At 40.2% G+C, this 23,738-nt stretch overlaps 1 protein-coding gene across 1 annotated transcript; it reads left to right on the top strand.

The window, feature by feature from the left end:
• Positions 1–1,080: 1,080 nt before the first annotated feature.
• On the top strand, positions 1,081–19,488 carry UBE2D2 (ubiquitin conjugating enzyme E2 D2). Its single transcript, XM_060774125.2, has 7 exons — positions 1,081–1,302; positions 11,241–11,304; positions 12,530–12,561; positions 13,128–13,205; positions 13,303–13,408; positions 15,797–15,890; positions 18,601–19,488. The coding sequence occupies exons 1-7, from the start codon at positions 1,279–1,281 to the stop codon at positions 18,644–18,646; spliced, it is 444 nt and encodes a 147-aa protein (XP_060630108.1). The 5' UTR covers positions 1,081–1,278; the 3' UTR covers positions 18,647–19,488.
• The last annotated feature ends 4,250 nt before the right edge of the window (positions 19,489–23,738 follow it).

The raw sequence follows: 23,738 nt of genomic DNA, 5'->3' as shown, positions 1-23,738 counted from the left end.
CATCCACACAGCCCAATATCCTAGAGTATCAAGGCAAAAATCCCACAATATCTGCTTTGGACTGGGATATATGGCAATATGGACTCAGGGCTCATCCACACAGCCCTATATCCCAGAATATCAAGGCAAAACATCCCACAATATCTGCTTTGAACTGGGTTATCTGAGGGCCCTTCCACACAGCCCTATAGCCCAGATTAGCAAGGCAGAAAATCCTACAACATCTGCTTTGAACTGGGATATATGGCGGTATGGATTCAGGGTCCTTCCACACAGCCCTATAACCCAGAATATCAAGGCAAAAATTACACAATATCTGCTTTGAACTGGGATATATGGCAGTGTGGACTCGGGGCCCTTCACACAGCCCTATATCCCAAAATACCAACGCAAAAAATCCCACAATATCTGCTTTGAACTGGGATATATGGCAGTATGGACTCATGGCTCTTTCACACAGCCCTATATCCCAGAATATCAAGGCAAAAAATCCCACAATATCTCAGATAGTGTGGGATTTCCACCTTGATATTCTGGGATAAAGGGCTGTGTAGAAGGGCCCTGGTTTCCATTAAACCCCTTTGTTCCCAAGTGAAAAGTTTTTCCTGTCCTGTTCCTCCCTCTTCGAGTCTGACAGTTGTTGGGCCTTCATCCGCCATGTCTCTTCTCGCGAGAAGAGAGCGAACCCTCGCCTTGCGCGGCCCTCACCGATGAAGGGGACGCCTTCGTGCTCTGTCCTTTTCCGAGGGGTTCCCTGCCGCGGGCCACACTTGCTCGTTCAGCGCCTTCCTAAGCGTCCGCGTAAGGTCACGCAGCGCTTCCCCACTCAGTCCGCGAGCCTGCCGCGACGGCCGCGAGGCGCATGCGCCAACGCCGATGGCGGAGGAATCTCATTAACCTCGCGCCGCCGTCGCGTCATAAAAGAACTTCGCTGAAGGGTGATGCGGCTGGAGGAGCCGCAGCGCCGAGAACGTCAGTGAAGGGAGAGCCGGGGGAAATAGTAAGGAGGGAGAGAAGCAGGAGGAGGAGGAGGGGGCGGCGGAAGGGGACGACGGAGCGGCGTGCAGGGGCGGGGCGGGGGCGCCGACGAGGGACTTGAAAGGGGAGCGCCCAGGAGGCCCGCGCGCGCCCCCTCCCTCCCTTCCAGCCTGCCTCTTCCGCCGAGCAGCCCCCGCGCTCCCTCCGCCGCCGGAAAAGTAGTCCCGCTCCTTCCTCTTCGCCTCCTTCCTGCCTCCTCGCGCGCCGCCCTCCACAGGCTCCGCCGCCGCCGCCGCCGCGATGGCGCTGAAGAGAATCCACAAGGTAAGGAAGGCAGGCTGGGAAAGAGGGAGGGAGGCGCCGCTCCAGGGGATGCCCGGCCCTTCCCTCCCTCCCTCCCTCTCGTGGGGGTCTTAGCTGTGGAGGAGGAGGAGGGAGGAGGCCTCCTTGGTGGCCTTTCGCGCCGTGTCAGCTGGGCCTCCCCGCCCCGAAGCGAGGCCCCGCGCTTGGGCCCCAAACCCTCGGCAGGCGGCGCCTCTCCGGCCTAGGCCGCAAGGCGCCTCCTGCGGGGGCCCTTCCCGAGGCCTATTGTTCCAAGGCGGCCCTCGCCTTTCCCAGAAGGAGGCCCGTGCTTTTGGTTTCTCTTTCCTGCCCCTCTCCCCGCCCGGGAGGCCAGGGATGAAGGGCACGCCTTGAGCCTGGCGCTGGGCATCGCTTCAAGCAAAGGGAGGGCGCCTTGCCCGGAAGAGAGGCAGGTGTGCGGCCCCGTCTCCCGCCATCCAGGCCCCGTCTACATGGCACTGTGGACTCATATGTAGATAATGTGGATTCTGTGCTTTGTTCATCTGGATTATGTGTCAGTCTAGAAGGGGGCAGTTGTATAAAATTCAAATTGAACTAGATGGCAGTGTGGACTCAGGACCCTTCCACACAGCCATATAATCCAGAATATCAAGGCAGGAAATTCCACAATATCTACTTTGAACAATATGGCAGTGTGGACTCATATATAGATGATGTGAATTCTGTGCTTTGTTCATCTGGATTATGTGGCTAAGGCCTCTTCCACACAGTTGTATAAAATCCACATTGAACTGGATTATATTGCAGTGTGGACTCAGGACCATTCCACACAGCCATATAATCCAGAATATCAAGGCAGGAAATTCCACAATATCTGCTTTGAACTAGGATATATGGCACTGTGGACTCCTATATAGATGATGTGGATTCTGTGTTTTGTTCATCTGGATTATATGGCAGTGTAGAGGCCTTTTCCACACAGTTGTATAAAATCCACATTGAACTAGATGAGTGGTTCTCAACCTGTGGGTCCCCAGATGTTTTGGACTTCAACTCCCAGAAATCCTAACAGCTAGTAAACTGGCTGGGATTTCTGGGAGTTGGAAGCCAAAACACCTGGGGACCCACAGGTTGAGAACCACTGAACTAGATTATATGGCAGTGTGGACTCAAATAATCCAGTTCAAAGCAGATGTTTTGGGATTTTCTGCCTTGATATTCTGGGTTATATGACTCTGGAAGAGCCCTAGATTATGTGGCGGTGTAGAGAGGGCCTAAGGCCCTTTCCACACAGCTGTATAAAATCTACATTGAACTGGATTATATGGCAGTGTGGACTCAGGGCCCTTCCACACAGTCATATAACTCAGAATATCAAGGCAGATAATCCACAATATCTGCTTTGAACTGGTGGCCCTTCCACACACCCATATTAACCAGAACATCAAGGCAGAAAATCCCACAATATCTGCTTTGAATTGGAATATATGGCAGCGTGGACTCAGATAACCCAGTTCAAAGCAGATATTGTTGGTTTTTCTGTCTTGATACTCTGGTTTATATGGCAGTGTGGAAGGGCCCTGGGTTATCTGAGGGCCCTTCCAGACAGTTCCTATATCCCAGAATCTGATCCCAGGTTTTCTGTTTACCTCAGATTATCTGGCAATGCGGACTCAGGGCCCTTTCACACAGCCCTATATCCCAGAATATCAAGGCAGAAAATCCCATGTTTTCTGCTTTGAAGTGGGATATGTGGCAGTGTGGACTCAGATGACTCAGTTCAAAGCAGATATTGTGGGATTTTCTGCCTTGAGATTCTGGGATATAGGGCTGTGTGGAAGGGCCCTCAAAGAATTCAATTGAAAGCAGAAAATCTGGGATCAGATCTTGGGAAGCCCACAATATCTGCTTTGAACTATCTGCGAGGGCCCTGGGTCCATACTTCCAGATAATCCAGTTCAATGTGGATTTTATACAGCTGTGTGGAAGGGGCTTCAGATAACCCAGTTCAAAGCAGATTTTGTGGGTTATCTGCCTTGATAGTATATGTCAGTGGTTCTCAAACTGGGGTCCCCAGATGTTTTTGGACTTCAACTCCCAGAAATCCTAACAGCTGGTAAACAGGCTGGGATTTCTGGGAGTTGTAGGCCAAAAACATCTGGGGACCCCAGGTTGAGAACCACTGGTCTAGGTTATATGGCTGTGTGGAAGGGCCCACAATCTTTTCCTCTAGAATTTAGTGGAGGTAATCCTTCCATGAATTTAGGACCCTTCCACACAGCCATATAATCCAGAATATCAAGGCAGTAAAGCCCACAATATCTGCTTTGAACTGGGTTATCTTAGTCCACACTGCCATATATCCCTGGGCCCTTCCACGCAGCCCTCTATCCCAGAATATCAAGGCAGGACATCCCACATTATTATATAGGGCCTGAGTGTGGACTCAGATAAGCCAGTTAAAAGCAGAAAATGTGGGATTTTATTTAGCGGTGTGTGTGTGTGTGTGTGTGTGGGGGGGGGTCTTACATAAAACAAAAGGAACACACCTGCAGCCCAGGAGGGAAAGGTGTCAGGCATGCCTCTGCCTCCTTTGTGTGCCCGCCTGGTGCTTCCTCTGCCACCTCTGCCCTCAGTCATCTCCCCTGCTACTTCCTGCCTCGGGTGTGTCTCCGGCACATCTTTAATGACACCTTTGGATTTATGCTTTAAGCATCTTGCAGTTCTCTCAAGGGAACAACATCCAGGCTACTGCAGTTGGAAAGCAAGCCTTACATATCTTTCTTCTTGGCAAACAGACCCAATGTGGAGTTTGTGCCTAAAAGGCACCAATATGGCAGCACATTGTTGGATAGGGGTGGGCTATTATGTAGAGATCAAAGGGATGAAAATGTATCAAATCACTCTTCTACAGGGCTGGGGAAATTGCATTTTGTAGCTAAAACACATCCCCAGTAACCCCCCCCCCCCCCCCCCCCCGTTTCCAGTATAATTTGTTCAGCTGGAATTTTTACCTTTTGGAAATCACAATAATATAGTGACTATTCCTTTTTTATTCTTTTTTATTCTTTTTTTATTTTCATTGATTAATACTAGTTGGCACCCTCATTAGAAAAACCTGGCCAAAGAAATATATGCTATGGACGTTTACCTATGAAAATACATTTGGAATTGGTGTATAGCCAAATCGGTAAGCCATATGACCAGGGTCTTAGTCAAAGGCCCCTTCCACACAGCCATATAAAATCCACATTAAACTGAATTATATGGCAGTGTGGACTCAGATAATCCAGTTCAAAGTTCAAATGGATTATCTGTCTTGATATTCTGGGTTATGGTTGTGTGGAAGAGCTCTAAGACAGGGTTTAGGGCACATTTGACCCTAGAGATTTCAGAGTCTTGCCCAATGGTGGAAATTGCAGTTCGGGAACATCTCAGAGCTGCAGGTCCCTAACATCGCTGGAAGAGTTAAACTGAAACATACAAGTAATATAAAGGCTGTGTTCTGATGTGTAGCAGTTCTAATAACTTAAGTATAGTTGTATCATTCTTCTTCATTTATTTGAAGTAAAGCGTTTGGAATATGGACGTAAAGATACTGATCTTAATTAATTAGATTTGATAGTTACTTCTGTAACTGACTTTTAAAAATATATATTCTAACCATTTTGAGATACACAATTATCAAGCTCCAAATTCTCAGAGTTAAATAACTAAAAAGTCCCACAAAATTTGTTCATAGCAGGTAGCAACTAAGGCACAGTATCACCCTTTTCTGAAATGTTTATCCTGAGAAGGTTGCCAGATTGTCTTTTAAAACATTGGGCATAGTTCCGATCTATTTGGACTTCTGTTTAAATACTTGGAATTTAATAGCCTACTTATGAAACTCAGACTATTCTAACTAATACTTTGGCTATGTTCAAATATTTCATGAAATCAAGAATGTGTCTTCAAACAGCGAAGATGTTGATCACCAGCATTGACTATACCAGGGAATTGTTCCACATTTTAATAGATTGCTTTGAGGTTTTGTTTTTTTTGTTCCAAACAGTTTATTTGCTCTGTGCCTTCTTCATAGATCTCAAGGTGTCTTTCAATCTTACAAGAAACCATATTGGAATCTTTGGAAAGAGAAAACTAGTATAGGCACTTAAAAGTCTTCCAAACAATCTAGGATTTTTTAAAACTTTTTTTCTTTTACAGTGGGGGATGATTAATAGCAAATATTTTCTTGGAATATTTTATGTCCATTGCTTTTTCTGCTCATAGGGAAAAAATGAATGGCAAAAATTTAGGAGTACAGGTTGAAAATCCCTTATCCAAAATGTTTTGGACCAGAAGAGTTTGGAATATCAGATTTTTTGTTTGTTTTTGGCATTTGGGACCTTTGTATTTGCATATACTTTCATAACAAGCTGTCTTGTTATGAAAGAGAACCCAAACCTAAACGCAAGGTCATTAATTTTAATATACCTTATATACATAGCCTGAAGGTAATTTTATACACAGTATTTATAATAGGTTTGTATATGGAACAATTTTTTTGTGCATTGATCCCTCAAAAAGAAAAGGTGTCACTGTCTCGGGCAGCCTTGTGGACAATTTTGAATTTTGGAGTATTTTGGAATTCCAAGAAAAGGTTCTTCATCCTGTACTGTGAACGTTTATTAGGAGTTCTTTGGGTCTGTTCATAAATTCTGCAGGGAAAAGTGCCCCGGTTTTCCATTTTTGACTGCTTGTTGGGCATGAAATTAAATAGTTACACTTAGAAAGGTGTTACATTCTTCTCTGTTTGTGGGAAAGAAACATTTAAGTAATGTGACATAATCACTATAGGAACATGAACATTGTCCAAAAATATTCGGGTTTGCATATATCACAAATTACTAGCCCAAGCTCTTCACTGAGGAGGACATTTAATATCATATAGTTGTGTTTCCTGGAGCTTACTTGTGGTATTGCTTTTTGGGTAAAGCAAGACGATTAAAGCAGTATATCTGCACATTATAACACTTTTATTACAGGTTTTTAAATAGGTGATATGTAACATTCCTAGATTCTTCACAGAGGAGACTACTCCTACTTCCTATGGTGTGTGCATACTGTTTTCTCTCCCTGGTTCTAAGTAATACCTTAGGTTAGATTATTTCTTCTCCTCCCTCCCTTTCATTCCTCTGTATCCCCCAGAAAAGCATTACCTGGGTCTTGAGAGAGCCTTAGGAAAGCTATACTCTAATAATAATAATAATAATAATAATAATAATAATAATCTTTATATTCCACTATCATCTCCCTGAAGGTAGATGTGGTGGCTCACATAAAGCACACTGTAGTGCTGCAACAAACAGCATACATTTACATAAACATACTTTTGTATAAAGACAATATACATTTGTCTAACTAAATGCATTTTGTGTCTTTGGTTTTATTCAAGAAAAATAGTCACATACTATATACCCAATGTAACAAAAAGCAGCGCAGATTGTTGCTTTGTGAAATGCAAATATAGAGCTCATAGGCTTCTTTTGGGGGGGGGGGGGGGGGAGAAATGGAAATGAGGGTAAAACCATCAATATAGTAGTAGATGAAAGCATGATTTTACCTTGGCTTTAGTAATACTTTTCTGTGCCTGGGCACTAAGGTATAGACATGGCATAAATTTATGTTTTGGAGAAAAAGCTTCAAGTTCCTATAATGTAATCAAGGAACAGCATTTAATTTGAGGATTATATCATTGAAGATTTCTGATTTATCATTGGTACTCAGCAGATGTTAGAATTTCTGTAGACAGAAAAATTAGCCATCCTTATTGATTTGTCTTTTTAAAATAGTATCGTACTTGTATGTTTGATTAAAATTACTGCAAAAATCTATAGGTGCCTATTTTGAACTTTAACTTCAGCTGCAAGGACTTCAAAAAATAGAAGAATTGCAACAAGCTGCTTGACTCTTTCTAATGTTAATTCATTCTTTTATTGCGTGTATGTATTTTGAAATACTCATCAGCGTTTCCTTTTATGTGGAAGATGGAAGAACCTGAGACAAGTATAAAGCAAGAGGAGTCAGACTGTTCAGTTCAAAGGCTTTTTCACCATTTTGCAGGCGTAATATCCTGGGTGCACTCCTACATCAAGTATTCCTTCTTTGAGTACTTCAGAATATACACATTACAGAATGTGGAAGTTTGCCAAAATAGAATCACAAGATTATTATTTTGAAGTGAGAGCCCAGTTGAAAGGAATATCATTGCTAACATTACTACTCTAGAATCTTGGGTTTTAAAGTTGCAGCTTTAGCAACACAGTTTTCCAATAATATGTCGAAAGGTGTTTCACCATCACATTGAGAGGGGGGGGGACACCAAGTCTGCCCCCCTCCTCCCACCACATTGTCTTCAAACTTTGTCCATTTAAGCCAGAGAGACCAAAGTCATTCACTCTTGCTAACAGTCAAGAAGGATTGAGTCTGGAAAACAGAGCCAGGGTGGTCTTGATTTTTTCAGATCCAGGTTTTCTAAACAGATTTCATATATTACTTTGACTAGATCTGCATGAAAAATACACTGATAGAATTGTGTAATCATAACAATATTACTTATGGTTTTTGTTTAATATATTTTTGTGGTATTGTGTTCTTTCTATTTTTGAGCACTCTTTAAGGCTGCTCATAATGCCTCAATTTCATTTAATAGTCCCAGCTTGATTGTAGAGTCATTCAGTAAGTAGAACCTAAGTGTTGACTTAAAATTTCCATTGGTTCAGAGAGTCTGATGTGGTAGGGAGTTTGGAATTAGACTCACATTTCAAAACAAAAGACAAAGTATCTTTATGGGTACAGCAGTTGAAAATCAAAAGATCAATGTAAACATTTCCAAACAGGTAAATTTAAATAATCAATTATCATGTATTATTATATAATGTAATTATTATACTCATGTATAAGTTAACCTCATGTATAGATTGAGAGCAGGTTTTGAGGTCAAAATTATAGATTTTGATATGACCTGTGGATAAATTGAGGGTCATTCTGCAGCAAGGGGAAAGCATCAGTGCTGCCTCAGGGAGCCAGTTGCCCCTGGACACCACCATCATTTCTCCATCCAAGCAGTCAAAAAAAAAGCAGAAGTGGTGCTGCAGCAGAGGAAATAATAGGGTTTGGTGTTTAGAGTTTCCTAGGTGGAGTAAGCTCTTGCTTTTCCCACTCTACTTAGAGAAGGGGATGGCTCTTTTTATGTAGTAAGAATCAAGGTGCAGTCTTTACAGTGGTCTTGGATAAGTGAACTCAGGTTTTTTAGGTTGATTTTTTTAAACTAAAATTTCTAGACTTTTACCGAAACACAATTTTTTTTTCTTGTTTTGTGTTTTAGTTCAAAAAATACATTTTTCCCTTATGTAGAACACAATGGACTCAAAACAGCAGTTCCTTTTGGGTTTTCTGTGCACCAGTACACAGATCCTCTAATGCAGGAGTGGGCAACACTGAAAGGTTAGAGGGGGGCACACGATCCTTTCAGGAGATCTTGGTGAGATGTACCTGCTCCTGCAGAAAATAAAATGAAATGAATAAATTGCACCGAAACACTATCTGTGTTACTTGAAGGAATATTTTGGGGCCTTCCAGGGGACCCTAGAGATGTTATAAGGGTGATTTCTTTTTTCTGAACTCAAGCTGGTAACTCCAAAGCATATGGAAATGTCCTCACTAGAATGTAATTGAGGGCATTTTGAAGCAAGATTATTATTATTATTATTATTTTGGAAAAAATTATTTTGCCTTCTTTTGGATTCTGGGGGCCACAATAATGACAGTGAACCCACATGCAGCGCAAAGGCTACGTTTTGCCCAGTACTGTTCTAATAGGCTATAAACTAATTTTAAAACTTCAGCTCAAATTGTTTGGCATGCTGCTGAAAGATTACATCTTCAGTGCCGTAGTGTGCATAGAACTACTGTAATTCCAGAATTTGGTTGATTGATAAAGGCCATAAAAAGACATGAATGAACAAGTTGGGCATTTGACAGAACACTTTTTCCTTTATTGCAAAGGGAGACATCTGTATCAAAGTAACTCCTGATGCTTCCAAGTAGAATGCCACACTTTTTGCTTCTTTGCTCTTGATGGCAGTGGAATGGATAGGGCTATAACAAGACTGGTATAGATTTATCCATGCATCTATTGCAGGGAAAATAAAGGGTTGAAGATGTTAGGTGTCTGCCTTTGACATGCAGCAACCAACACTTTCCTTCTATCTGTCACCTGGAGACTACAGAGGCACAAGTGTCACTTTACCAATTTAACTCTGTTTTTGGTAGCAGAGGAACACGCATGCTGCTTCTTGAGGCCCTTACACTGTTAGGTGAAGTTAGGATTTGAGGCTGAATGGAGGTGATACTAGTGAAGTTAAGAATCATAATACATTTCTAGGTTGTTTTTAAGAGCACAGATTGTGAAGCATTTTGAAATAGAACAGTGTTTAGTTTTCCTTTAAAATTGTGTAAAATATACATGTTATTCAGTTGCCATGTCTTTTAAAGTATAACAGGCCTGCTGTATCTGTAGGGTTTGGGTCTAGGACAGTGGTTCTCAACCTGGGGTCCCCAGATGTTTTTGACCTTCAACTCCCAGAAATCCTAACAGCTGGTAAATTGGCTGGGATTTCTGGGAGTTGTAGGCCAAAAACATCTGGGGACCCCAGGTTGAGAACCACTGGTCTAGGACCTACTGGAGATATTAAAAAATATAGTTGCTCGCACCCCATATTATTAAAAGTGGTGACATAAATGTGCACTCTGTGGCATGTTTGCATTCATGTTGCTATTAAGTAATATGGGGTAACTGTCCAGGTTTCTTGAAAATCACTGATCCAGATACCATTGATTCAGTGGGCTAACTGTATTTAAAGTGACAATTCTGTTCAAATCTCCCTTACTTGTCTCAGCCTGACAAGTCTTTTACCCAAAAGGAAGTGACTAAATGATCATTGTCAGGGAAAACTTCCTATCTGGACGAATATAAAAAAAGATTAGGAGAGGTCCCAATGTCATTTGAGGGCAAGCAAAAGGTTTGGGGGGAGTAGGAGGAGCAGGCACCTGTGATCAATGACAAACTCAGGCTTGGAGCTCACATTCTACCATTGGCAACTCTGGGTGGCCAAAAATACATATTCAGAACAGCTATGACCAGTCTTCTGGACATAATGCAACCCACTGGTATGTTTTGCTTTATTTTAAATTTCACAGAACAGAGTACCATTGAGTGGTCACCTAAAGCATCCTCTTGTGTATTTAAACTAATCCTTCACCCACCCTCCAAGCCTTGCAAGTCAAAAGGGATTTCATAGTTCCCTTCATGTAAAATATTTTCAAAATTGCATTGCATTTAACAATAAAATAGAGCAAAATCTTATATGTGGTACTGTTTTATTCTGGAGAAGTTGATTGGTTTCTAGTTGCTGGGTTGTTTGTGAGTTCAGACAGGACTGTAGTCAGTTTAACTTGATATGAACATGTGAGTATTAGGAAAGGGGATATGTAGCTTGCTGAACTTAGCAGCTAGCTAGTTGTAAAGCCCAGTTTTTCCTCCATAGTTTATGGTAAAAATGAGATTGGTTAAGAAATTAATCCTTTTCCACAAAACAGCTCAGGGAAATAGGAAATACATGTATGGTGGGAAGCCTAGTGAAATATTGGAAACAAGATAGAACTGGTGGCTCTAAGAAGGTTTAACAAACTGTGATGCAGTGTTGAAACTTAACAAACCTCTGTTTGCATCTCCACAAGTGTATATATTTCACCTTTAATGCTGTTGTTACTTTTAGTAATGGGAACCAACTGGAGTACCTAACTATTAGAAACCTACAGTCCTAAATAATATTTTCAGATTTTTTAAAATCTTGAGTTTTAATGTAACTTGATATAATGAATATATTCTGAATCAACTGTGGATTTGTTTTTAGGAACTGAATGACCTGGCGCGTGACCCTCCTGCACAATGTTCAGCAGGGCCTGTTGGAGATGACAGTAAGTACAGTGTAAAGTTTGGGCATGGAGAAGACACGTGCTAATATGTATACTTGAGAATGTTTTTAAAATGCAGAGCATTTCATGTAGGCAGCTGTCAATTTAAATTGAAATAGCATAATCTTAGTATACTTTTGTAATGTGGTAATGCACAAAAAGACCCCAGGTATGTTTCAAAAACTCTGTTGGTCTTGAGCAGTGGTTCTCAACCTGTGGGTCCCCAGATGTTTTGGCCTTCAACTCTCAGAAATCCTAACAGCTGGAAAAATGGCTGGGATTTCTGGGAGTTGTAGACCAAAACACTTGGGGACACACAGGTTGAGAACCACTGGTCTTGAGGAAGTACAACTTTATTTGCAGGACTAGCTAATAAGGTTGCAGTTTCACTAAAAACAATCCTGGGAAATAAATGTTTGATAAATGACATCGAGTAATTTGAGTTTGTGTTGATAAAATATCAAATGTGTCTTTCAGAAAATAGCGTTTTGTTTGAAGGGTCAAGAAAAACCCTCAGCTGCTTTTGCTAAATTATCTCTATTATAGTGTAGAAACTTGCAAGTGCATGCAGTCCTTGGGGTGCACGTGCCTCCAGAGAGGTTTTTGTGTCCCCCTGCCCGCCACCTCTCAATTTTTTGTTTTGTTTTATTCCAGAATACCCTCAAATGCACTCTATGGGGCTTAATCCCTCAGGGTTAAAATTATTTTTGCAAAATCCTTTAAAATTGTCCCAAAATGCTCCAAAATCTCCACTAAAGGCACAAGGTGCATTTCCATTTCATTTTAAAACTTCTTGGGCTATTTCTAATACAGGAGAGGTCTTTTTAATTACCCTGATACCTAGAGGCATTTGGGACCAAACAATTGTTTTGCTTTTATTTAGTTTTTACAGGAGTAATTGTGGTTGTCTAATGTGGAGCTAATGTGGCCCTCTCAGTTTCCACACTTGTCTGCCCTTGTTATAGATGTAATTTGAATGGTGTATTGAGGTCCCCTTCTGTTGTTAATATTGTGCTTATAACATACACTGAAATGCTGAATAATGCTAAAGAGGAAATGCTAGTATTTGGGATCCACATTAGCTACACTATATTCAAAGCACAGTATAGTCATGATGGCTGGAGATGTTAGTTTTCTTAATAAGACTTTAAGACTTTATTTGTATTCTACCCTATCTCCCCTAGGGGACACAGGTTTAATATCAGTCTCAATTTCTTTCCTCCTGTAGTGTTCCATTGGCAAGCAACAATAATGGGACCAGTAAGTAGCCCTCTAATCTTACATAATTTTAATATAAATATAACCTTATCTTAAGTTGGGTTGCTGTGGATTTTCTGGGCTGTATGGCCATGTTCCAGAAGAATTCTCTCCTGACATTTCGCCCACATCTATGGCAGGCAACCTCTGAGGTTGGGTGGTCTGTTGGAAACTAAGCAAGTGAGGTTTATATATCTGGGGAATATCTAGGCTGGGAGAAATAACTCTTGTCTGTTTAAGGCAGGTGTGAATGCTGGAATTGGCGACCTTGATTAGCATATAATGGCTTTGCAGCTTCAAAGCTTGGCTGCTACCTGCCTGGGGGAATCCTTTGTTGGGAGGTGTTAACTGCACCTGATTGTTTCATGTCTGGAATTCCCCAGTTTTCTGAGTGTTGTTCTTTATTTACTGTCCTGATTTTAGAGTGTTTCTAAATACAGGTAGCCACATTTTGTTCATTTTCATGGTTTTCTCCTTTCTGTTGAAATTGTCCACATGCTTGTGGATTTCAGTGCTTCTCTGTGTAGTCTGACAGGGTGGTTGTTATTTTAACATGCTTCTCTTTTCAGAATGACAGTCCCTATCAAGGTGGGGTGTTCTTTTTGACAATTCACTTCCCAACAGATTATCCCTTCAAACCACCTAAGGTAGTTGCATACTTTAGTGTTTACATCTCACTACTATTGATGTATCTGTTGTTTGTAGTAAACAAATCTACATGAGAGAACCTTCTTCTTTTAACAGGTTGCATTTACAACAAGAATTTACCATCCAAATATTAACAGTAATGGCAGTATTTGTCTTGATATTCTACGGTCACAGTGGTCTCCAGCGTTAACTATTTCAAAAGGTATGCGAGCTGTCTGGTGTAAATATAAAATGTATTATACATTCCCATCAATAGAAAGCATCCTATTTTTAGCTTTAAGTTCTGAATTATCATATATACTTTTGTATAAGTCAACCGTATATAAAGGTATTATCAAGGGTAGGTTTTGGGGCCCAAATAATGGATTTTTGTATGAAATATGGATAAGTTGAAGGTTATTCTTCAGAGAGGAAAGCACCAATGCCACCTTGGGGCTGGCCAGCACCATTGTCCCACCCAGGCATTCAAAATGACCAGAAGTGGTGCTGCAACGGAGAGAACAGAGGGCATAGGTACTACTTTTGGGTCCCACAGGATGGATTAAGCTCTTTCCTTTTGCCATTCAAAGGCATAGTTTTTTTATAATAAGAGTTTAGTAATTACATTGATCAGTGGATAAATCAAGCCAGGTTCTTGGGTTGATTGCTTGACTAAAATTTCTAGGTTTCTTGTTGAATATATAAAGTAAGTGTATGTAACAGTTTTGGAAAAACCTCCCTCTGCCCTGCAAGGCTGCTGAATTTAAATTCTGCACCCTGAATAGATTTGGCTCAGGTTTACCGTATTTGATTTGTATGTGATAAATAAAGCTTTAAAATGAACTATAATATTGTTATATGCTATCTAAATATTTTAGAAATTTCCCCAGTACTTGAAGGATTTTCTAAGGGAGGGGGAGCAATAAAGTTATATTGTGTAAACATTTTGTTCAGATTCAGAGTTCTGACTGGGAATTATTTATTGGGATGTTTTAAATCCCTTTAAAAAAGACAATAAAATTTTGTCTGAAAGATAGGGAGGTACAGGTCCATGTCTGAGGTTTAGATAATAATCAGTGGTGTCTATGTGTAGGAACATTCCAGTGAAAGCACGGATTTATATTAAAATATCATAATATCAAAACCTACTTTGTAGAAGCAATATATGTATATTTGAAACACCCAAGTAGTATTGATGAAATATTTTATAGCGTCATGACTTTATTATCTAGTATTTTAATGAGAGTGTCATCCAGATTTTTATTCCTTTTTAAGAATGCATGACTTTACATCTTATGGGGAATCTATGGGATGTTTAATCAAACAGTGATGATCATTTTGCCTCTAGTTTGTGTTTATATTATGGGACTAGGAAGTCTTGGTTTGCATTTTAAAGAACACTCCCACTATTTTATTCTGTTTAACACTGCTTTCTCTTATTAATTCAATTGTAGCAGTAATCTAGTTGTGTTCTTAGTATCCAAGCTTCTTTAGTCACAAAAACTAGCTTAATTACCTCTTTGTTCTATGTCCTAAACTGTTCTGGAATTGAAGATCTTTTGTGTTTCTTAGTTTGCCAACAACTTAAACTTCAGTTAGTAATATACTGTTATTTCCCTAAATTAGTTGTATCAAACTTGAGGTCCTCCAGGTGTTTTGGACTTGAGCTCACAGAATTCCTTGCCATTGGACAAGCTGGCTAGGCCTTCTGGGAGTTATAGGCCCAAATATCTGGAGGGCCACACGTTTGATACTTCCCTGAACGGTTATGCAAACACATGGTTCCTATCTCTGTGTCTAGTTGCATTATGCCAAAGGGAAGAATTGTTGTAGAGAGGTATTTTCTTCCTTCCCTGCCCCCTTTTGTTGTTTTTCTTTAAGTACTTCAGCAGCTAGATTTTTGAGTCTTGGAGAAGGAAACCACCTTGGGGGAGGAGTTTCAGAAGATTAGTGATAGTAGAAAGGTTTCCCTTTCACTTCTATTTGACATGCCAGAGAGACATGAAATGTTTTTATACACTTCAGTTAATAATAAAAGCTGTATTGGTATTCCGCCCTATCTCCCTGAAGGGACTCAGGGCAGATTCCAATGATTCCAGTTGTTTTCCAGATGTTTAAAGCCATTTTTATTGTTACAATTGCATCCAAAGGAATCCTTAAAATTATACCTCTATCCCACTGCTTCTCAAAATGTGGGTCTTGACCCCAAATGGGGTCCCCTTAGCTCCATGTTGAGGATCACAAAAATTGCAACAGTAAAAGTTTTCTGAATGCCATTTATTTACACAACTCTGTTAGCAAGTATGTACAATCCTTTGATTTTCAAATCTATTTTATCTACCTATATATTTTGAGCCATGTAAACATTTTTCAAGCAGAAAGACATCATGAGTGGAAAGAGCTTAAGCCAACTTGCCTGAACTACAATGGGCTAGCAGACAACTCTGTCATCAGCATGAAGCTGTGATTGTATGTGGATTTGACTGAAATATAGACATATCCAAGGTTGCACCTTGGTGATAGCTTATAAAATCAAGGGAAGAGGTAGACTAAATAGAAAAAAGTATTGTTTTGTTCATAACCTGATAATAATGCATTTTCTTTCCTCCAGTACTTTTGTCCATCTGTTCTCTGTTGTGTGATCCCAATCCAGATGATCCCTTAGTGCCTGAGATTGCACGGATCTACAAAACAGATAGAGAAAAGTGAGTATCGAAGCTAAACTAAGAATGGATGAGTAGTTTAAAGACTTGATTCTAAAAGATGTGTACTATATATATTGGCAGACTCTGTGTACATGGCACAGGAGTCATTCATTCTTGTGAAAAGGTACCTGTCTTCTGTTGGCAGCCTGCATTAATTTTTCCAGATTTTTTAAAATGATATTTATCAGTGAGTAACAAGGTTTCCTTCTCAACTGGACTGGGTAATTCAATAAAAGTCTAGTTAATGTCATCTATACCTTTCCACATTACTATTTTGCAATTGCCTCTCTTAGGCCCTTCAGTTTCTGCTTTTGGGCTGCAGAGGGAGGAACAACTTTAAGCTTCTGCCACAAGAGAACCTGATTCGGGTGGTGGTAGGTGACAAGAAATATACATGAGTTTGACTTCCTGTGCAGCAGCCAGCAGGACTAATAATGGGCAGATGCCCATGTTGATTGTAATGAGAAATTCTTCAGTTTCAGCTTGTTCCATTGTTTAAAAATTACTTTCTAGCAAACACTGCTCTAAATTAATCACTGAGAACACTGAAACACCAAAGAGTGGCTTCTTTAAAAGAATGGCATGGGCACCATTTCAGCTGTCTGAAGAGTGGGAAGTGTGATTTGAGCAGCATGAATGGCAGACAAGCTAGTGTTGAAAATGTAAAGTTGAAAGTCATCTTAACCTCTATGCTATTTAAGAAATACACACATCTAAATCAGCAGGTGACTGCTGTATAAAAACATTTGTTAAATGCATCAGTCCATCAAAGGAAATTATTACTACCCATGTTTCTTCAATTATAAGACACCATTGATTGCAAGACACCATCTAATTGCAGCACCACCACCACCAGAAATAAGTGATACACCTGCAATTCTAAGACACACCCCATTTTTAGAGATGTTTTAATAGGGAAAAACTGCATCTTACAATGGAAGAAATACAGTAGATGACTGGGTTGCTGTGAGATTTCCAGGCTGTATGGCCATGTTCCAGTAGCATTCTCTCTTGACTTTTTACCCACATCTATGGCAGGCATCCTCAGAGGTTGAGACATCTGTTGGAAACTAGGCAGGTAAGGTTTATATATCTGTGAATGTTCAGGGTAGGAGAAAGAACTCTTGTCTGCTTGAGTCAAGTGTGAATGTTGCAATTGGCCACCTTGATTAGCATTTAATGACCTTACAGCTTCAAAGCCTGCCTGGTTGCTACTTTGGGGAATCCTTTGCTGGGAGGTGTTAGCTGGCTCTGATTGATTATTGTCTGGAATTCCCCTGTTTCCTGAGTGTTCTTTATTTACTGTCCTGATTTTAGAGTTTTTTTTAATACTGTTAGACAAATTTTGTTCATTTTTATGGTTTCCTCCTTTCTGCTGAAATTGTCCACATTCTTGTGGATTTCAATGGCTTCTCTGTGTAGTCTGACGTGGTGGTTGTGAGAGTGGTCCAGTATTTCTGTGTTCTCAAATAATATTCTGTGTCCAAGTTGGTTCATCAAGTGCTCTGCTATGGCTGACTTCTCTGGTTGAAGTAGTCTGCAGTGCCTTTCATGTTCCTTGATTCGTCATTTGGTGGTCCCTATGTAGATTTGTCCACAGCTGCATGGTATATGGTAGACTCCTGCAGAGGTGAGAGGATCCCTCTTGTCCTTTGCTGAACGTAGCATCCTCTCACGTCTGCAGGAGTCTGCCGTATACCATACAGCTGTAGACAAGTCTGTCACCCAACACAGCATTGCCCAAACATGAATAAACGTGGAAGGCACTGCAGACTGATTCAACCAGAGAAGTCAGCCATAGCAGAGCAATTGATGAATCAACCTGGACACATAATATTATTTGAGAACACAGAAATGCTGGGCCACTCTTAACAACTTCCATGTCAGACATCACAGAAAAGTCATTCAAATCCACAAGCATGTGGACAATTTCAACAGAAAGGAGGAAACCATGAAAATGAACAAAATCTGGCAACCAGTACAAATACAACTCTATAATCAGAACAGTAAATAAAGAGCAACACTAAAAAAATAGCAGAATTCCAGACAAGAATCAATTAGGGCCAGCTAACACCTCCCAACAAAGGATTCTCCCCAGGCAGCAACCAGCCAGGCTTTGAAACTGCAGTGCCATTAAATGCTAATCAGGGTGGCCAATTGCAACATTTACACTTGCCTCAAGCAGACAAGAGTTCTTTCTTCCACCTTGAACATTTCACAGATATATAAACCTTACTTGCCTGGTTTCTAAAGGCCTCTCAACCTCTGAGAATCCCTGCCATAGAGGTGGGCGAAATGTTAGGAGAGAATGCTTCTGCAATATGCCCAGAAAACTCACAGCAACCCAGTGATTCTGGCTATGGAAGCCTTTGACAACACAGTAGATGATATTGTTCATGCTTTTCAGCCTATGAAAACTATGTAGTTGAAGTTCATGTGTCAAGAAGTAAACACAAAAAGCTTTAAAAAAACAAACATCTGTGGCAGCATTAATGTTCTTAAAACATTCTTTTCTGTTGTGTCAGAGACCTGAACAGTATTGTTACAGTGCCTTTTGTTTTTGTTAGTTAATTGATCTAGCGCTTTAATATTGTGTACCTGTAATTTGATTCAGTGTTAGAAATACCTTGTGATCCATTCCACTGTAACAAAGTGCTTGTCCTTATTGGTGAGGTGTACTCCTTGCTAATTGTCTTTTTTGTATATGCAGGTACAACAGAATAGCTCGAGAATGGACTCAGAAGTATGCGATGTAATTAAAGAAATTATTGGATAACCTCTACAAATAAAGATAGGGGAACTCTAAAAGAGAAAGTCCTTTTGATTTCCATTTGACTGCTTTCTATGAGCCCACGCCTCATCTTCCCCCGTGCACATGTTTACCTGATACAGCAGTGCTGCGTGTTGTACATACTTGGAACAATGAATACTGTATTCCATACCAACATTGACTCCTAGCAAAGAAATGTGTGTGAAAAGCCAGTTCTTCAGTCAAAGTGTAGTTGTGAGCATAAAAGCATTCCTGCAAAATTTAAAATTGGGCAGTAAAACCAAAATGGGGGGAGACAATAAAGAGTAAATGTGTTCATGTGCTTTGGAGGGCTTTCCGTGATTAAAAACACCCTTTTTATAAATATAAAAAAAGAGTGGAATCCTTTTAATCTCATAACTCTTATGGAAAACCAGGTGGTAAGAACTTAAATCGGTGTCTGTATTTTATTCTGAAGGACCTTCTAAGGGAAATGTATGACCAACAAGATCAAATAATGCCCACATCCTCTGTTTAAAGGTCTAAGTTTAACTGGTCAGCATTTAAGTGCATTGGAGCTATTAGTGCATCAAGTGACGTTGATTTTGTTTCAACTCTTCCCCTTCCTTCCCCTTCATGATTTTGGTTTGTATGTGTTTTCTCAGTTAACATAGCTAATAGCTCTTATTTTCTTAAGTTTTTAACTGCTTAGGTCTTTCTGGATGTAAGGGTAAAAATTCATTTGACAGACTTGTGTATATTTAAAGACCCAGCTGCTCCCTTGGAGCTTGTACGTTCAAGAATGATTAATCTGTGTAATAAACTGATTACTACAGTCATTACATATAACTGTGTGAATAGGCTTAATTCTTTGTGGGCTCGGGTTGAAGGACTTCTCAGGTTCTTGCCTTGGAATAATAACATTTTAGAATTGTAAATCTTCAGGGCTTCGTGATAAAAAGCAGGACCTCAAGGGGGAAAACTCAACTGGTCAGTGGGACAATTCCAAACAGTACTGTTAGTCTACCAACTTCCATGTTTAGTTTACATATCGTAAATATACATGTTCATGTGACAGAACTTTACTGTTAAACCAGATGAACAACTTGCAAATTCAGCTCTTCTTTACCTGGGAATAATTCTGATGTCTATGTCAATAAAACATGTAGTTTTAAACATGGATTTAAAACAGTAGATTTTACCAGATGCAGCAGCACAAACATCCATGAATGGCACACTTTGAAGACTCACGTTAAATATTTTGAAATGGTCATGGTACATACATATCTTTGAACAGCCTTCATTTGAAATCTAGTGAAAATGTCGTTCGAAGTTGTTTAAAACGGGTGTCCCCCGCAAACTTTAATGTTAATAAGCTGAGTCAAGTGTACAAAACATTCTGGGTTTAGTCTCTGTCAGAGTTGGTCTCTGCCCCATCTATTTTCAAACTCATCTATACGTTTTTGTGCAAACAAAAGAATAAATGTCCACTAATTTGATTTTATATTGGTTCCATTTATGTGCTCGTAGTATATGGATCGCATGTGGATCTGACATACTTCCGGAGTATCCTACTTAGGCAGTTTCTGTGGAAAATGTGACAGATCTAAACTACTTTTGTTGCCAGGGATAAGTCAGGCAGATTTCTATGTCAACAACTTAGTGGTGCTATTTCAGTTGCTACAACTTGTACATCCCTACACCCACAAGGGCCCTTTATACATTGTAGTTATATAACACCTTTAAAGGTGTTTGTGGAGTTTTATGTAATTATCTCAATGCGCACCTCAGCCCACTTATATTCCAGTGCTTACCTATACTTTGGTCAGGCTTAGACATTGCTTGCTTGAGGCATCCAGTGAGTTAATGCTTTGCTTCAGATTTATATTAGAGTTCACAGTTTGTGACTAGTATGTTGGAATGCTGTTGGCTCAGACTCTGAGTATTGTTGACAAGGTTTAAGACCGACAAGTTTTGAAATCTTTGACCTTAGGCTAGAGGAAAATGGAGCATGTAAAGGGGAGAACACATATAGTTTGTATGTCTGTCTTCATCTCCTTTTTAGCAAAATGTCATAGGATACTAGAAATGCAGTAAAGAATATGTGGGATACTGGTAATTAATGTTTAAAATTGAAATGTCTTGCTTCTAAAGTTTAGCCAAGCACAAACCCATCTGTGTAATCAAGAGGTGGGTATTGACATTCAAAATGGAGATTAAGGAGCACTCTTCCATGCTTCTTTCAAAGTCATGGTACAAAGGCAGCAGGATAGTATTTTACTATTCATACTACATACTACACTCAGACTTTGTATTTCTAGGTGTGAAAATTACTGCAGATGCAGACTGCAGTCAGGAAATCAGAAGATGTTTATTTCTTAGAAGGAGAGCAATGACCAATCTTGATAAAATAGTAAGAATAGAGACATCACACTAGCAACGAAGATCCGCATAGTTAAAGCAATGGTATTCCCCGTAGTAACATATGTATGTGAGAGCTGGACCATAAGGAAGGCTGAGCGAAGGAAGATATATGCTTTTGAACTGTGTTGTTGGAGGAGAGTTCTGAGAGTGCCAAACCAGTCCAATCTCCAGGAAATAAAGCCCGATTGTTCATTGGAGGGAAGGATATTAGAGCCAAAGATGAAGTATTTTGGCCACATAATGAGAAGACGGGGAAGCTTAGAGAAGATAATAATGCTGGGGGGAAAGGAAGAGGGGCTGACCAAGGGTAAGATGGATGGATGTTATCCTTGAAGTGACTGGCTTGAATCTGAAGGAGCTGGAAGTGGTGACGGCTGACAGGAAGCTCTGGCGTGAGCTGGTCCATGAGGTCACGAAGAGTCAGAAGTGACTGAACAAATAAATAACAAAACTACGCATTTGACCTTCCAAAAGCTGTTAAAGGGATCATTATTTGGATTCTGCCATGGATTTCTTATTTGAAATCTTGAGTTTTCTTTTGGAGTACAGAGTGACAGCACTCTTCCTAGTAAAGACTTGTGAGCTCGTCTTCATATTTATGGGGCAAAGTGTTAGGGAGAGACAGAAGAAGCTAGACCTACATCAGAGGAAATTCTGAATGAACATCCCAACCAATACATCAAGACACCTTTATTTGGCAATATTTAGGCCTGTACTGGTTCTTAATTCATTCAGCGATGCAGATCACTAATGTATATCAATACACCACAGTTTACCCTACTATTTGGCCTGGCCTCTCAGGATCTTCCAGTGACTTTAGCTATATAAACATCCATTGCTTTTTGCTGCAATTTGTGGCTGGCATCCTGGAAGATATTGTTTGATGTCACCTCTTAGATCACTTATTTGCTTTTCCAAATCACACAAAGTCTTGGTTGAACTTGGTTTATTAGTATAAGTGCCTACTAAAAGGGATCTTACTATTTTATTTGGTGATAGCAGTTCCCTCTGCAGTATTGCTATGGTCAGGAAGAAAATACCATGTGTGAGAGAAGGGAGAATCTCTTATTTGCCTGCTATGCCTGTTACTCTTTAAGCCTTGGCCTCTGGTGTGTAGGATTCGCTTGGTGGTGAACTAGTTTTAAAGATAAAATTCGGTGCCCTATTCAGGGTTTTGTTGGGATGATGCAGCAATTTTAATCTTGAGAGCTGTTTCTCTTATTTGGGTCAAAGCCACAGCAGGAAAGGACTGGCAGCTTTGCTATACCTAGAACATTTTACTGCTCCACTTCAATGGATGGAGAGTTCTTCTGCTTTCCTCCCTCAGCTGTTGTACTTGCTGAATAACTCTTGCTCTACTTTTTTCTTCCTGCCTTCAGAAACAAGTCAAACCCTAAGGAAATTCTCTCATTGGCTGGACATGGCTGTTGTCTAACTGGGCTGACTGGGGGGAAAGGATGCAACTGAATTCAGACAGCTAACTAGTAGTAACAACAGGAAATGCTTTCTTGCTAAACTTGTATGATCATCCTCTTGCTTACAAACATGAGTCAAGACATGTATAATTACCCAAAAATATCCATCCAGACTGTAACTAATGTACTTTAGTCTTTAACATATCAGGGAAGAGATCTTGCCTGTTGGGATCAAGCTGTTTAGTCCTTAAGGACAGTCTCATTTTCTGTGCAGTCACCCTAACTTCACCTCTGAGGAAGGCCTTCTGTATTTTTGTAGGGTCTGTGCAACATCATTTATTTTCCCTATTTTTGAGTGCCTCAGTCCCTGAAATGTTTGTACCTTCCTGTAAAAGTTAACATTTCTTCTAAGAGAGAATATTCTACTAAAGAATGCATGTGGGGATATTTACAAATTTAAAAAATATGGACGAAAAGATCAGGGTAAGAAGAAAATCTCCGTGCTTTGAAGGAAAGTAAATAATTTCAATCATTCACAAAGAAAGCTGTTGCTACAGCACATACATCTCTTAAAACAGTAGTTTTCAACCTTCATAAGGACACAACCCCTTAATACATTTCCTGATGTTGTGGTGATCCCCAACCATAAAATTATTTTCGTTGCTTCATCACAGCTGTAATTTTGCTACTGTTGTGAATCGTAATGTCAATATCTGATATGCAGGATGTATTTTCATTCACTGGACCAAATTTGACACAAATACCCAACACACCCAAATTTGAATACTGGTGGGCTGAGCTGGGGGGTGGGGTGGGGGTTGGGGGATTGATTTTGTCATTTGGGAGTTGTAGTTGCTGAGATTTATAGTTCACCTACAATCAAAGAGCATTCTGAACTCCACGAACGATGGAATTGAACCAAACTTGGCACACAGAATTCCCATGACCAACAGAAAATACTGGAAGGGTTTGGTTTGCTTTGACCTTGAGTTTAAAGAGTTGTAGTTCATCTACTTCCAGTGATGGATCTGGACCACACTTGGCATGAATTCTCAATATGCCCAAATGTGAACAGTAGAGCAGTTTGGGGAAAATAGACCTTGACATTTGGGAGTTGTAGCTGCTGGGATTTATAGTTCACCTACAGTCAAAGAGCATTCTAAACCCCATCAATGATAGAATTGGGCCAAACTTCCCACACAGAATTTCCATGACCAATAGAAAATACTGTGTTTTCTGATGATCTGCGGCAACCCCTCT

Source organism: Anolis sagrei, chromosome 4 (genome assembly GCF_037176765.1).
Source record: "Anolis sagrei isolate rAnoSag1 chromosome 4, rAnoSag1.mat, whole genome shotgun sequence".
NCBI classification, from domain to species: Eukaryota; Metazoa; Chordata; class Lepidosauria; order Squamata; family Dactyloidae; genus Anolis; species Anolis sagrei.
The sequence above is the reverse complement of the archived record's forward strand: the minus strand, read 5'-3'. Positions and strand labels throughout refer to the sequence as shown.

Bases quoted from the DNA above. Each gene is read 5' to 3' on its own strand.
- UBE2D2 (XM_060774125.2), top strand. From the start codon at position 1,279: ATGGCGCTGAAGAGAATCCACAAG. The intron at 1,303-11,240 runs GTAAGGAAGGCA...ATTTGTTTTTAG, and splicing joins CGCTGAAGAGAATCCACAAG to GAACTGAATGACCTGGCGCG. The intron at 11,305-12,529 runs GTAAGTACAGTG...TTCCTCCTGTAG, and splicing joins AGGGCCTGTTGGAGATGACA to TGTTCCATTGGCAAGCAACA.